The sequence below is a fragment of the Paroedura picta genome, chromosome 6, assembly GCF_049243985.1.
Source record: "Paroedura picta isolate Pp20150507F chromosome 6, Ppicta_v3.0, whole genome shotgun sequence".
Taxonomy (NCBI): Eukaryota; Metazoa; Chordata; class Lepidosauria; order Squamata; family Gekkonidae; genus Paroedura; species Paroedura picta.
The window spans coordinates 24023797-24038865 of NC_135374.1; the positions used below are offsets into that span (position 1 = coordinate 24023797).

The window sequence follows — 15069 nt, forward strand, 5'->3', positions numbered from 1 at the left end:
AGCTTCAGGAAGCGGACTGGATGGGATCCTATTCCTGCTGAGCTCCTTCCCCTCCTCAGACTCTGTCCTTCCCAGACTCCACCCCAGATCTCCAGGAATTTTTTAACCCAGGGTTAGCACCCCTTTTCCTAAAGTCTCCATCTCTGGGAAGTTGAAAAAGCCTTCTTCTGCTTGTTCCTGGCCACTTGGCCATGGGATTTTCCATTGCTTGCCCCCCCCCCCCCACCAGTGAGGACCCAAAGTGACCTTTACAAATGACTTTTACAAAGAACTTACATATTTTTTTTCCAGATCAAAATAACAGCTGCTGCACAAAAGAACTGTAGGCAATATAGTGCATTTTGAATTTGCAATAGACCTAACACTAGAAAAGAGGTGTGTGATTGTAGGGGGGCCAGCTGGGAGCCAAGGGGGCAGCAGCCTGAGAAAGTTGGGAACCACTGTTCTAAGCTTTTCATATTCCGAAGAATGTTTTTCTCCCCTCATTTTGATTAGGTGTTCCCAAACTATCACATCTATCCTCCAACTGCGCCTCATGTTGCTTACATGCAGCCAAAAGCAAATGCACCTTCCTTCTTTATGGCAGATGAACTCAGACAGGTACGTTATTGTATGGCACAAAATAATTGTAACTCATTCAGTTGCTTTATTTATAACTATCCTGCTTTTCTATTCAAAGAATTCACAAAGTGGTGTTCAGCACCGAATCATTAAAACAATGATATGCATTTCTGAGGAAGTAGGTAAGAGACACTAATGGGTGCAGTAGATGTGTTAAAACTGAAATGACTGTTTTAAACAGATGCAAATGCTATTCTGTGCATCTAAGTCTGGAGGACTCTGTAACACAGACTTAACAGCCTGTTTCTTAATGTACTTACTGCATGCTCTTTATTGGTCATTGTATTTGATAAAAACATGTTGGAACATGTAGGAGTTTATAATCTTCTTTGGTATGCCTCACAGCATTACATGGATTCCAGCCACCTGTTGACTCTTCAATCTAAAAGGAAATGTGAATATAAAAATGTACCTACAGTGTTACAGTGGCATTCTTTTACAAAGAGATTTGGTTATGGAAGTGCCTCTGAGCTTATTCCCACTGATCGGTCTTTTGGGAAGCATAAACCATTGCAGAACCCATTCTAGCCCATGGGTTTACCATGCCTTTCAGTATGTCACCTTTCCATGCCATTATTAAAGGATTCCTGGCCACGTGATTATGAAGAGCAAATGATGAATTTATTTACAATATACTTGTAGTTTGTGGGGCTCTGCCACAAAATGAATGTTTGACAGCCCCTCATGGTGGGGACAATTCTGGTTATGGACATTCAACCCCTTGTCGTATTCTGCATACCTGATTATTTTTAGGGTGGGATGCCAAATGTATTTGTTGGTTGCTGTGACAACTGCTATTTAATGGCAGTTGTGTTCCATGCCTCACTTTTAAAATTGAAAGTGCTTTCCCTGATGCCCAGCTTCATGTAGATGTGGATATATCATGTCCAGTCTTGGGAAGATGGAATAGTTATAATTCATAACTTTTAACAATGCAAGTCCTGTATTGGGTAGGAAGAGGGTGTCTTTTTAGTAGACAGTACTGTAAAAAAAGAGCCTTTTTGGTGCAGGGTGGTAAGGCAGCAGAAATGCTGTCTGAAGCTGCCTGCCCATGAGGCTGGGAGTTCAATCCCAGCAGCCGGCTCAAGGTTGGCTCAGCCTTCCATCCTTTCGAGGTCGGTAAAATGAGTACCCAGCTTGCTGGGGGGTAAACGGTCATGACTGGGGAAGGCACTGGCAAACCACCCCGTATTGAGTCTGCCATGAAGACGCTGGAGGGCATCACCCCAAGGGTCAGACATGACCCGGTGCTTGCACAGGGGATACCTTCACCTTTATTACTGTAGAAAAGGGACGATGGCTTCTAACAAGGCAAGATGAATATATCTTGGCAATCCAGCATCATGAGGAAATGTCAGCCATACTAGCATATATTAATGAAGTAATTACGAAGGGAGTAGTGAGAGATGTTTTCTGCACTACTCTGTGCTTTAGCATGGCTTTTGAAAGACTGTATCTAGTGTATTTCCAGAATAGCAAAGAGAAGCTGGGAAGAAGAGGCCCAGCATCAAAAATCGTTAGTCATCTCATGAAAGTCACAGGACGGAAGACTGAATGAAGATGCCAACCATCTAAAATTGAGAAGAAAAGATTGAGTGGGATCTTCAGTATTGTTACTGAAGGGCAGTCTTCACGATAAAGTTTGAGGTCAAGAAATCATGAGCTCAGATGGTAGGCAGAAGTCACTAGTCCCATGTCTAGGGTGAGCTTTCTGATGATACAGGTGGTAGAATATTGGAGCCAATTGTGGGGAACATTGTTGTGGAATTTTCATGGAGGCCTTTGAAGAGCAGGTTGCATATATTGGATGGAACTAGATTAGATGAGTTCAGAGAGAGGGTGAGACTGACTACCTGCAGAGATTGTTAAGGATACTTCCAGGCAGATTTGGGGTGCTGTAGTCTTTGGAGAAGGTTTGCTTGTAAGGGTTCACCTTCTTTGTGGGCTAGACTGGATTGTTCTATGATGTTGTGACTCAAAGCGTATGTGAAAAAGCAAACTGCATTTTCATGCCTTGATCTGTAAGAGTGCAAAATATGTTTCTGTAGGAGCTGATCAACAGACACTTAATCACGATGGCTCAGATAGACCAAGCAGATATGCCTAGTAAGTAGCTGAACACCCTGAATCTTAATCACATTCCTAATTTTTAAAAAATATATATTATTATATTTATATATTCTGCCCTTCCCCAGGAAGGAATTTGGTGGGCTTCCCCCCCCTTTACTTCCTCAGCTATATAATTGAACTAATTCATATGATTACGTAAACTATACTAAAGGAAACATTCAGCATCCAGCTAAAATTATTTAATATCTGTTCATTCAGTATTCTTCAATGTTAAGCTTTAATTTTTGTCTTCTTTACTAACTCTTCCATCCTTTCATAACCGACACTTGGGTTTCTCCTTATACCTTTTAGCTTTCCATGGACTGGATCATTATTTCAAACCCATGCACAATGTGCTGGGGACCTAGGAGTTATATTAGTTTGCATATTTCATTTCCATTACTTCTGTACAATTGCTGATGTTAGCATTTCCACTTATTTGTGATATTCATTAAGGGATTGCCACATATAAGGTTTTTTAAGCTGCAGGAAGGGGTGCTTAATTATCCAAGTCTTCCGGGCCAAAAAATCACACTGCTGATATCTGTAGACCAAACACTCTGGGTTTTAGAGTAGCGAGTAAGGATACCATAGTTACAACGAAAAAATGCTGTGCTGTATCTCTTGTACTACAATTCAGAAGATCATTGGGTGCTACTTTACAGGAATTATTTCTTTGTTTTAAAGCTACTGTGACAAATCAGTTGCATGGGACACTAATCTAAATGTTCCCAAAACGTAAACACTTCCTGAACCAGTTAGGAGTTATCTCAGACTGTAGTCCAGAGCAATTTACAGCTAGTTGTTCCCAGCAGGGACTTCGGAGTCCCCTGACTTCCTTCAGTGAGGCTGTGGCATGGTCCATCATAGGGGAGTTTGAGGGAGGGAGGCTCTTCAAAACCCAATAAACCTCCTATGAATAAACATAGCAGAGGTGCTCTATACCGCTAATATTAAAAAACAAAACAGTGTGATGACCTGTAGTGTAATCTTCAAGTGAGAGTATTGAATGGTCTCAGGATTTGGGGCAAAATTATATTTTTTATTCATAGTGGATAGAGATTGGCTTCAGTTAGCTTTTCCCCTGCCCTAGTGAAAATGACAAAAATAGTGTGTTGAGAAACATTAGACTGGCATGTACAAGTCTTGTGGGATGATAGCTGTAGTAGATGGGCGAGTTGAGCAAGGTTCCATGAAAATGCTGGCTGGATCCAACCCTATGTTATGTCATGTTAAAATAACTGGATTTTTTAAAGCACAGTTTTGGCATTGCAAGAAACAGAAAAGGAAAGAAAGGGCCACCGTGCCATATTGGTAAGGCTGTTTCCATGTTTAAGGCCATTTTGGGTCTTGGACATGCTGATTCGCTACATCACAAATCTGGGGAACACCAACAGTGGGTGAATACAGTTTAATTTAAACTGGTAACATAAAAAGCTTCAACAAAAATTCCATGTCAGGATTTTATTCTCAGTTTGTATCCAACTGATTTTAAGATTTGTTGACCATTTCTCTAGTACCATGATCAGCTGCACCCTTTTCTTCTCCATCTATACAACAGCTAACACACCCTTGCGTGCTAACATTTCTAATACTGGAAACTTTGTTCTAGAAAAGGCTTTGTTGTGAGAAAGCCATACAATTATTTGTATTAGGCCGGTAATTGCAAATTTCTAACTTTGTGACAGCCCTCTAAAACAAGAGTTGTGTATTGTTTTGACATCTAATTAATTTTCTTTTGTCTCTGTGATAACTGTTTCTTTACAATGTAAGTAGTGTCTAATGTATTTCTGTAAACTGGTTTAGCTGTCCCAACGGAAGTGGACAGCTACCACAGCCTTTTCCCTTTAGAACCACTGCCACCACCCAATCGGATTCAGAAAACAAGCAACTTTGGGTACATAACATCATGCTACAAAGCTGTAAATAGCAAAGATGATCTGCCATATTGCCTTCGGAGGATACATGGTGAGGGAAATCATAAGTTGTCATCTTTTAAAATTTCAATGCTACCTGTACTTAAGCCTAAAACGCTTGTGCTTTTCTGTGTAAAAAAAAGAGAGAGAGAATTGGATTTCAGACAAAATCGTTCTTTTAGAAACAAGCGACTGGAATATGGCCCAACTAATGATCCATAGAATAGGCGGTGAACAACACAAGTTTATTGTGGTGTGCCTCTGTTGGTGGCAGCTCTGTATTTTCAGAACCAATGAGAAAAGTTCTTTTGGGGAGCTGGAGATGCTTTGAATGGAGGATTTATGTATGTATTTGTCCTTTCAGGTTTCCGTCTTGTTAACACCAAGTGCATGGTGTTAGTTGACATGTGGAAAAAAATCCAGCATTCAAATATTGTAACGTTGCGAGAAGTATTCACCACAAAAGCATTCGGAGAGCATTGTAAGCTTCTGGTATATAAATGCTGATTGATAACATTGGAAGGGTCAACTGCATAACTAATTAGGCTGGTTTTTGTTTGTTTGCTTTTGAAGCACTTGTGTTTGCGTATGATTTCCATGCCGGAGGAGAGACCATGATGAGCAGACACTTCAATGATCCTAGTGCTGATGCCTATTTCACAAAAAGAAAGTGGGGTAAGTCCTGATTTAAATATGTTTATTTATTTTATTTATTATTTGGATTGGATTTGTATGACCGCCCCTCCTGGATACCAGCTCAACAACATGTAAGAGTTACGTTGTAACATTCAACAGTTAAAACAAAATATATGTTGTGCACAAGATTCCACAACTACTGGCGGAAGCTTACATGCGGATGTTATTTATATCCCTTTTATTTCAAGAGCAGGGATCTTATGAGCTCTTGTGGGGGGAGGGCAGCTCTATATCCTTGCCATTGTTCTCCCTAATATTTGGGAAAGGTGTCTGGACTGTGCTTCCGCCCACATGGGCCAATCCTGCCCCTGGAGCAACCATCTCCAGAAGCTGGCTGCAAGCCACGCAGCCAGCCTCACGGCCAGACATTGCCTGGCTGCCAAGGTTGCCGCTCCTTCGCTGCCCTGCCTTGGCCGCCGGCCCGCCAGCAGCCACGGTGGCCCAGTCACCTCCAGAGATGTCGGCCCACCCTCCACGAGGGCTACAGGCTCGCCCCCCACACACCTCGATGCCCGGCTGCCTTGCTCTCGCCCCAGCTGCCAGCAACAACTCCAGGTAGGGCTGAAGCCCGCTCCTCCTTTGAGGCCCTCCGCTAGAGCCTGTTGCATTCCTGGATGCAATAGACTATTTTCCTAGTCAATCCCTAATTCATTGGCCAGATGCCTGGCAGAGGAGCTTCGTTTTGCATGGCCTTCGGAACTGTGAAAAGCTCCTGAAATTCTTCCAGGAGCTCATTCCACCAGGTTGGAGCCAGGACCGAAAAGAACCTGACCCTGGTAGAGGCAAAATATACCTCTTGAGGCCAAGGCTAGCCTGGTCTTGTCAGATCAGCCCTTGTTAATGCTTGGATGGAAGCCACCAAGAAAGTCCAGGGTTGCTACACAGTGGCAGGCTGTGGCAAGCCACCTTTGCTTTGAAAACTACTGTCAGTGATATTTGTAGAATTGAGGATGAAATTTGAAGGTAAGAATTTATACCTATAGCTATAGCCAATGCTTGGCAGCCGGACACTATTTTTTAAGTAGTGGTCTCCTAGTGCATAATTTCTTAGAACTTATTGTTTTAAGCCATCTTTTTGTGTGTCGTTAGTAGGCCCATGACAGTTGAAGAGAGAGAATTGTGGTTGCATGACTGGTTTTACATACTCCATTCCGCTTTCACGGTGTGGTTAGCCTTTTTAGTCTTATTTTGCTGTGTCATTCGCTAACACATTCCAGCATATTTTAAGGATGTGGTATAAGGTAGTTTTTTGGGGGGTTTTGACAGAAAAATAAAGACATAACAAACTTGGGTTATTTCTGTTCTGAACACCTGTGCACTGATATATTTTTGTAATCCCGCTTCCTAAATTCATACAGTCTTTTCTCAGATGGTCCTATTAAACTAGATAGCCTTTATTTTCTGTGGGTATTTAGTAATAGCTTTTTGTGTCTTTCATATTTTTATATGCTCCACAAAAGGATGATATCCCAGAACAGAGATCCTCTAGAGCAGGGGTAGTCAACCTGTGGTCCTCCAGATGTTCATGGACTACAATTCCCAAGAGCCCCTGCCAGCATTTGCTGTCACTGCTTAGGCCAAAGCACCCACATGTCAGTCAACCCTTGTTTACAAAAAAACATATTACTCTGATATTCAAGGCCCATTGGAAAGGAAAAGCCCATTTCCCGTGTGCTAATATTCGTTGGCATTTAATAAACCGCCCATAATAAATTATTTTCCAATTTAGACGGTTGATTCATTGAAAAGCTATCAAATACATGGTTTATGGGAAGAATGTGCAACATTCCAAATGCCGTGGGCCATGGAGTCTGTTATTTTGCAGCTGATTTGAACATTTCTGAATATTTGTATGCATTGTTATTTGCTTTTCAGTGTTCTCTGGACTGTTATATGGTCTTGGGGTTGTGCTAATTTTAATGCATGTGAACATGTTTGTATTTAGTTTTCTTCTTGGCACAGTAAGATGGCAGCTTAATAATACCTTTATGTGTATATTTGTTAAAAATCAATGTTAAAATTGTGGTTAAAGTCATATGCTTGTTTCAATTTAAGTAGATGGTGGTATCTGTTAATAAACATTTTAAAGTTGGCATTTAGCTCATCTTTTACAGTAGTTACAGTGAAATAATCCTTGAAGTACACATTGATTCTATGGTTCTTGTAATAGGTCAACACGATGGACCTCTGCCCCGGCAACATGCTGGGTTGTTACCTGAATCCTTGATTTGGGCTTACATTGTGCAGCTCAGCTCTGCGTTGCGGACCATCCATACAGCAGGATTGGCCTGTCGAGTAATGGACCCCACAAAGATTCTGGTAACTGGTAAAACGAGGTAACAGACTCTCTTGTGCTATTACATTGTTGACAAGGAGGGCATATGTGTGTCAGCAGAGAATGCTGGTATTTTTTCAGATTAGGCTTAAGGTCAGTGCATGTGTACATTTTTGTTTGCTGGATTAGGCAGGGGTTGCAGAGATGCCTTGCACTATTACCACCATGGGCAATTTCTCCCTGCTCCTGTAATTAAGTCTGAGCTCTAGATCAAATCAAGTCTGAATTCTCCATAGAAGCTAAACTGAGACTATGGCCTTCAGCAGCCAGGGACACTCCTCTCTCTGCCTACAGGGAGACCTCTCCAGTACACACCTGGCATGTTGTTTACAATACATCACAAATCACAAACTTGAAGTCATAACCTTTGGGGAAAGAAGCGGAGACAGGCCCAGCCCCTAATGAAAGGGAAGGACTGACTTAAGGGAAGGACTGACTATAAAATTGAAAGGGTACAGAGGAGAGCGACAAAGATGATCTGGGGCCACGGGACCAAGCCCTATGAAGATAGGTTGAGGGACTTGGGAATGTTCAGCCTGGAGAAAAGGAGGTTGAGAGGGGACGTGATAGCCCTCTAAGTATTTGAAAGGTTGTCACTTGGAGGAGGGCAGGATGCTGTTTCTGTTGGCTGCAGAGGAGAGGACACGCAGTAATGGGTTTAAACTTCAAGTACAACGATATAGGCTAGATATCAGGAAAAAAATTTTCACAGTCAGAGTAGTTCAGCAGTGGAATAGGCTGCCTAAGGAGGTGGTGAACTGCCCCTCACTGGCAGTCTTCAAGCAAAGGTTGGATACACACTTTTCTTGGATGCTTTAGGATGCTTAGGGCTGATCCTGCGTTGAGCAGGGGGTTGGACTAGATGGCCTGTGTGGCCCCTTCCAACTCTATGATTCTATGACTTCTGAAAGAAGCTGAGGCGCAGGAGGCATCAGTTCCTCCCCCCGACCCCCTGCTCCCCTAGAAAGAGATGGCAGGGGTAGTCAGAGACTTTAGTGGCCAAGTTGGACCCCTGTTTTTGTCCCATCGAGGATCTGATCAATGGGGCAAAGAACTCACAGCTGGATCTCCTTGAAGGGCAGGTTTCGCATGTCCTTCTAGATGCCCCACACACTTTTTAGTGTCTGTATTTATTCTTTTTTCAACTTTTATTAGTGTCTGCATATATGTGCACTCCTGGTATTCAATTGCCAGTAATGTTAATATTATTTATGACAGTGGTCTTGAAATGTTTTTTTTTAAAATCAAAACTGTAAAAACCACACAGTTAATCTTACTGGAAATCCAAAGAATTTTTCATTTCTTTTCAAGGTTGAGAGTAAATTGTGTTGGAGTCTTTGATGTGTTAACATTCGATAACAGCCAAAACAATCCCTTGGCGCTAATGGCCCAATTCCAAGTAAGTTCAAAGTATTTTACAACATACTATTTTCTTACTGGACATTTACAGTGATTCTCTACAAATACAGGCCCCTATGTTATGACATGTTGGGGGAACGCAGGAGGGGGAGAATAATCAGGGAACTTGATTCTGAATCCGGTTTTCCCTTCTGTTTTCATCATCATCACCTTTTTAGTCTTGTATCCCGCCCTTCCTGATAGCTCAGGGCAGGTAACCGTATGTTAAAATATTCAATTTCTTTTTCAATAGTATATATATTAAATATTAAAACATCTATATTTACATCAACCTCACTTGAATAAAACTTGGGTGGGGGGAATTCCAGCTCTTTCTTGGGGAGGCAATTGTCTTTTGATTTTGGGCAGTGAAGCGAGCTTTTCTTGATGTTCTGTCTGACTTCAACCATCTGTCCGGTGGAACAGCTCTATCTTTCAGGCCCTGTAGAACTGATTAAAATCCTGCAGGGCCCTGATTTTCTTTGGCAGAACATTCCACCAGGCCAGGGCCAAGGCTAAAAAAGACCCTGGTTGAGGCCAGTCTCACCGATTTTGGGCCAGGGAACCTAAGCATGTTTTGGTCAGATGACCTCAATGCTCTTGGGGGGGGGGGGTGATGGAAGAGGCAGTCTTGCAGATTCGCCAGTCCCAGACCATTTAGGATTTAAAAAGTTAAAACCAAAACCTTGAACCTGATTCAGTCTCCAGTCTGGAGCCAATGCAGCTGGGAGAGCACTAGTGTCATATGCATTCTCCACTGGCTCCCATGAGGACCCTAGCTGCCACATTTTGAACCAGTTGGAGATTCCAGACCAGTCTCAAGGGAATCCCTGCATAGAGTGAGTTGTGGAAGTCTAATCTAGAGGTGATCATCACATGGAGGACCTTGGGTAGGTCTGCTGCTGAGAGATAGGGAGCAAGTTGCTGTGCCTATACTGTAAATCTGTAGAGGCCAGTTTCCCCATCCCTCACTTCCCTTTAACCAATACCCAACTGCCATTGACTTTCCATGCCTCTTAATGTCCTCATGTCAGGATTCATTCTTAATTATAAAAAATATTTTTCTGTATACTTAAGAAATGTGCAAATATGCAGATGTTGCGGCTATATTTTTAGGTTGCCCTTTTCACTGACTCATTGACAAGCACTCTGCCATCCAACTCGCTAATGAATAATTGTCACTTTTTTGTCCTTTCATTTGATTTTAGTTAGGGCAAAATATGTTCACTTTGTAAATATTTATGGGGTGAAATGATGAACATTAAAGCATTGTGATGAAATATTGACATTGATTTCTTGATGCTGCATTTAAAATTCATGTATATAGTGGTGCTTTACGAAGTTCTGAACCCCAAAATAGAGGGCTCTGTGCCCACAAAGAATCTACAGTGGAGGGTTTAGCCAAAGACTACAGTTGGGGTGTCATTCTGCTAGGAAGGGCAAAACAATTGCTATTAGAACAGAATTTGAGGTCATGGTTCTCTGAACAATTTTTAGAAATAACGTTGCTTTAAAAATGTCCACGTGTCTCTTCAGATCTCTGTAGCATTCCCAAGTTGGTTTAGAAATACAAGGTTGAATGAAATGGAACTACTTCTTCATACAACCTGAGCACCATATTGATTCATGTTGCTGAAATTGGCCTCTGCAACTGCAAGCTGAACACCAGTCCTATCCTCTGCCAAATGTAGCAGGGAGAGTACAGATTTACAATACAAACAAAAACTGCATCTCATGGGTAGTCCGTGATTGTCACAAGTGGAAGGAGAAGGAACTGTAGCAAGCTTGCTCCCTCCTCCTTTTGGGAAGGGTCTTCTGTTCTGGTTGGCAATGATGGCAGGGCCTGTAGTCGTCTCTGGCCATAGTGATTCCAAGGGAAAACAAAGGAGCCACCTCCATTAAGTATTACCAGGTGAAATGCTTGCCTTGCCTTGAAAGACTTAAAGCTAAGAAGGACAATTAAATCTGAAGTCTCGGTTTTTAAATTCTGAGAACTTTGCACAAATGTTATCTCAGATTGTCAGTGGCATGACTTACAACATTTGCAGAAATGTAACAAAACAAACAGAACCGGGGTTCCATATTCTCCCTGTGGTCAGCTGAGGAAAAGAATTGCTAGCTGAGTTTAATGGAAGTAATTCCGCAGTGCCATACATCTACCCAACGCAGGGACACTTTGCAGGAATCTCTCTATGTGGTAGAGCATGCAGTGGTTTCCTCTGTAAATCCAGCAGGAAAAAAACTGGTTGTATGCTGCAGTAAGCGTTGTTGGAATAGATGCAGTAGTACATATTCATAACGCCATTTTTATGGTTGTTTATAGGCAAGCAGATCTATCAGTACCTTCCCAAAGGGATGATGTGTCTGTTTGGTGGCAGACACAAACCACAGCAACAACCAAGAGTTCTTAAGCATAATGATGAGAATGATGATGGAGAGTCCAGGCCGTTTTGAGTCGTTTAAGCCTCACTTTGCTTCAGAAATGACACTTCAGCAGCACCCTGGAATCTCAAACGACAGTTTAGAACTCTGCATTGCCATTTACCTCCTTTGTCTTCCCCTTTTAGACTCTCAAGACCATGTTAGGGCTGGATCCAAAGTGTCTGATGCCATGCCAGGCTTCCTCTAGTCTGAAGGCCCTTTAGGCTTGGAAACTTGGGATCCAGTTTGTAGTTATTTTTAGAGCAGAGGTAGCAGTCGTACAACAATATAAGTACCCAGTTAAGTAAGGTAACAAAATAGGTTGTCAGCAGTTTAATATGAAGTAGAAAGGTCTTGAGTTCTCTGATCTGACAATTGGATTTTTATCAGAAGTCATTTCTAGACTTAGCACACAGCCATTCCTGCATATTTTTATTTATTTATTATTTATTTATATACTGCCCTCCCTTGCAGTTCAGGCCGTTTTACCTAGAATATAGGGATAAATACAGTATAATTCAATCGCTCAAATAAATACAATAGTAACAGTGGTTTCAATACCAGCTCATTAACTTTTTCATATAACAATTCCAACAGTAACTATGGTCCTATAGGCTGGTTGAGTCAAGGTTCTGTTCATGGAGAGGGGTTTCTGGGGCCCCCAGCAGATGCTGGTTTGGTCAACCTCACCCTAGCAGAAGACCTCTGTTTTGCAGGCCCCGTGGAACTGCAATAGTTCAGGCAATTCTGCATTGCTTCAGCTTTCTGCCTGTACAGTAAAGTTTTGGTTTTAATTGCAGGTATGACTGTGTAATACTTAAGAGGGTTTTATTCTTGAACTTGAACTTGTGCATTTTGGATAGGAAAGAACAAGAAGTTAGGCATAGGCCAAGATGGAAAAAAAATTGCATTGTTTCTTGCAGTCTATTTTTCATACTTCGATTCAGACACATGAATAGAGGCTGTCACACAGTAAATGGATAAATAGAGCCATAGGTAGAATCGGAAGGGGGAGGGGAAGACAAGAATTGAAAAGCAGGAAGAAGCATTGCTGTTTGGGAAAATTAAAGAAATGTAACAAAAGGGAAGGGGGGGACTCACAGAGGTAAGAAGCAGATATTTAGGGGAAAGGTTAGTGAAGTATATTTCCGATTATGATTTCAATTTTTTTTAAAACAAAAAGTAGCAGGGAGAAATTACAGCTGAAGATTTTTACCCTTAGTTGTGGAAATCAACTCTTTTTCCTGGTTTTACTGATGATTAACAAGCGAACATGTCTGCGCAAAAGGGGGAAGCCTCTTAATCTCCTGGGTTTCTCTGAATCCACAATGTAGCAACATGAAGGAGACATGTTAGCCAGACCGTGTTCGTATTTGCCTCACAACCTATTAAAAAAGGAGTTACATTTATTGCATGTTAACTTCATGGGATTTCTGTCACCTTGGCATTGAGCTGAATATTCCAGATACCTGAATTCAAGCCCCTTTTATTGAGTGATCTCTCTTGCAAAATGTCTTGCTCCATTTACCTGCAGTAGATTTAATTAGAACCGTTTGGATCTCTTGCTTCCATGAATGGAGTGGCCTCATGGAAACGGTCTTTATCTGTTTCCTCCTCTGCCAGCAGCTCTTTGTACTTCCTGAAAAATCGTAACCCGCAGTCGAGAGACCCTCTCAGCTAACTATGTCTTGCAGTACCAGGAGCTGCAGCAAAAGGGGACTTGGCAGAAGTGGCCATCTCTTCCCCACCCCAAATCAAAGTTTGATGGAGGGTGAGTTCTGCTGACTGACCCTTGGCAATAATTTCTCAGAGGATGGACAAGCCAATTTAAAAGAAATTCGGTGGACATCCTGTATCTGCAGAAATAAGTGATGTGACACACGTGAAGCAGCTTCCTACACTGGCATGGGTCAGATGGGCCCTCGGAGTGTTTTCATCTTTCCATCAAATCTGAAAATTGAATTGGGAGAAAGTCCTAATTGAAACTGCCCTACTATGCTACACAATAAAATTTATTAAAAGCTTGTATGATTAAGTGGGTGTCTTGTCAGGAAAGGTTTCCACATTCAAGAATTACTTTAAATTCATCATTGATGTATTTAATATGTGTATTAAAGTTCTCGAATGCTACAGTTTATTGATTGCCGACCTTGATAAAACTGTACGTGTTCTTTTTCCTCAGCAAGCTGACTTAATTTCTCTAGGGAAAGTTGTGTTGGCTTTGGCGTGCAATTCCTTGGCGGGAATTCAGAGGGAGAATTTACAGAAAGCTATGGAACTGGTGACAATCAACTATTCCTCTGATTTGAAGAATCTTATTTTGTAAGTTATTTGGAATGAGGTACAGTTTTTCTCCCCCTCACCCGGTGGGGGGGGGAGGCGGCGCAACCTGTGACTCTCCAGATGTCCATGGACTGCAATTCCCATGATCCCCTGCCAGCATGGCCAGTTGGCAGGGGAACATGGTAATTATAGTCCATGGACATCTGGAGAGCCACAGTTTGGCCATCCCTGCCCTATAGGTTAAAATGTGGTCGTGATAATCTCCTCAGTATGTATCATGCATGTTCAGATGGTGTTATCTGGTTATGTCTGCAAACTCTTCCCAGAAAATTTTGTGGGCACATCATCTCTTCTATCATGATGATTTAAATAAGTAAAGCCCCTTCTACCATGTGGTAGGAATTCTTCTCGTAGTAGAACTAAGAGGGAGTCCTTGGCTGGGGGATGACTGTAGGAAGAAAGCTAACTCACCTACCTGATCGGGAGCATTGTAACACTTTACAGTTCAACTTAAAATGGTAGAATTGTTGCCTACTATTAAAATACCATCAGTCTTGTTTAAGGTACCTTCTGTATTTAAGCAAAAGCTTTGCCAGTCTTCCATATACTTCATTTTGCACTCATCTGTTACTGCTGCCTTCCTAAACCTTGCACTTACAGTATAGATCCCACAGTACAGCATCAGAAACATTCAGCACCGCACTGTCAGGGTATTTTTGTAACAGCAATACAGTTTGGAGAAAATTGCTATTCCCTGCAGTTGGATAATTTCTGATAAGATGTGGGTAATGATGAGAACTCTGAATTCCAAAATGAGCCAAAACAAGATGAAGCTTTAAATTTAATTTTTGCTGTTGTACTGGGATGGATATTTATACTCACAGGGACTTAACCTCAAACTGGTTCTTAGCGTAACGCGGGCTAAATGCAGTAGTTAGCCTAGAATGAAGAGAGTAGAAAGAGAACAGGGCTGTGGGCTCACTGCTGGAGGATGTGTCTTGCATACAGAATGTTCCGGTTTCTAACAGTGTCAGTGCCACATTTTCAGGGAGCAGGTTTTGGGAAGGACTTTCTGAGAATTTTTAGCCCTGCACACCTATTACCGTGAGCATGCATTTGTAAAAAAACAGCCAATGAACTTTCATTTAAAAAATAGAACCTGGATAACCATGGAGTTTAAATTGTGTGTTCTGCAAAACACACATTGAATATAGCATAAAATGACTGAACTTGCACTCAAAGTAAAATGTGTTCTCTGTACATGTTTGTTCACTGTAATATGTGCACAGC

At 41.8% G+C, this 15069-nt stretch overlaps 1 protein-coding gene across 4 annotated transcripts in view; it reads left to right on the plus strand.

Annotated features, from left to right (window-relative positions):
• The window catches only part of PAN3 (poly(A) specific ribonuclease subunit PAN3), a 73270-nt gene that overhangs the window by 51105 nt on the left and 7096 nt on the right, over positions 1-15069 (plus strand). For all 4 annotated transcript variants that reach the window (XM_077341796.1, XM_077341798.1, XM_077341797.1 and 1 more), the window contains 8 exons: positions 496-600; positions 2670-2727; positions 4537-4698; positions 5011-5127; positions 5220-5321; positions 7513-7678; positions 8989-9076; positions 13679-13818. In XM_077341796.1, coding sequence (XP_077197911.1) covers positions 496-600; positions 2670-2727; positions 4537-4698; positions 5011-5127; positions 5220-5321; positions 7513-7678; positions 8989-9076; positions 13679-13818 — 938 coding nt within the window. The remainder of the gene's footprint in view (positions 1-495; positions 601-2669; positions 2728-4536; positions 4699-5010; positions 5128-5219; positions 5322-7512; positions 7679-8988; positions 9077-13678; positions 13819-15069) is intronic.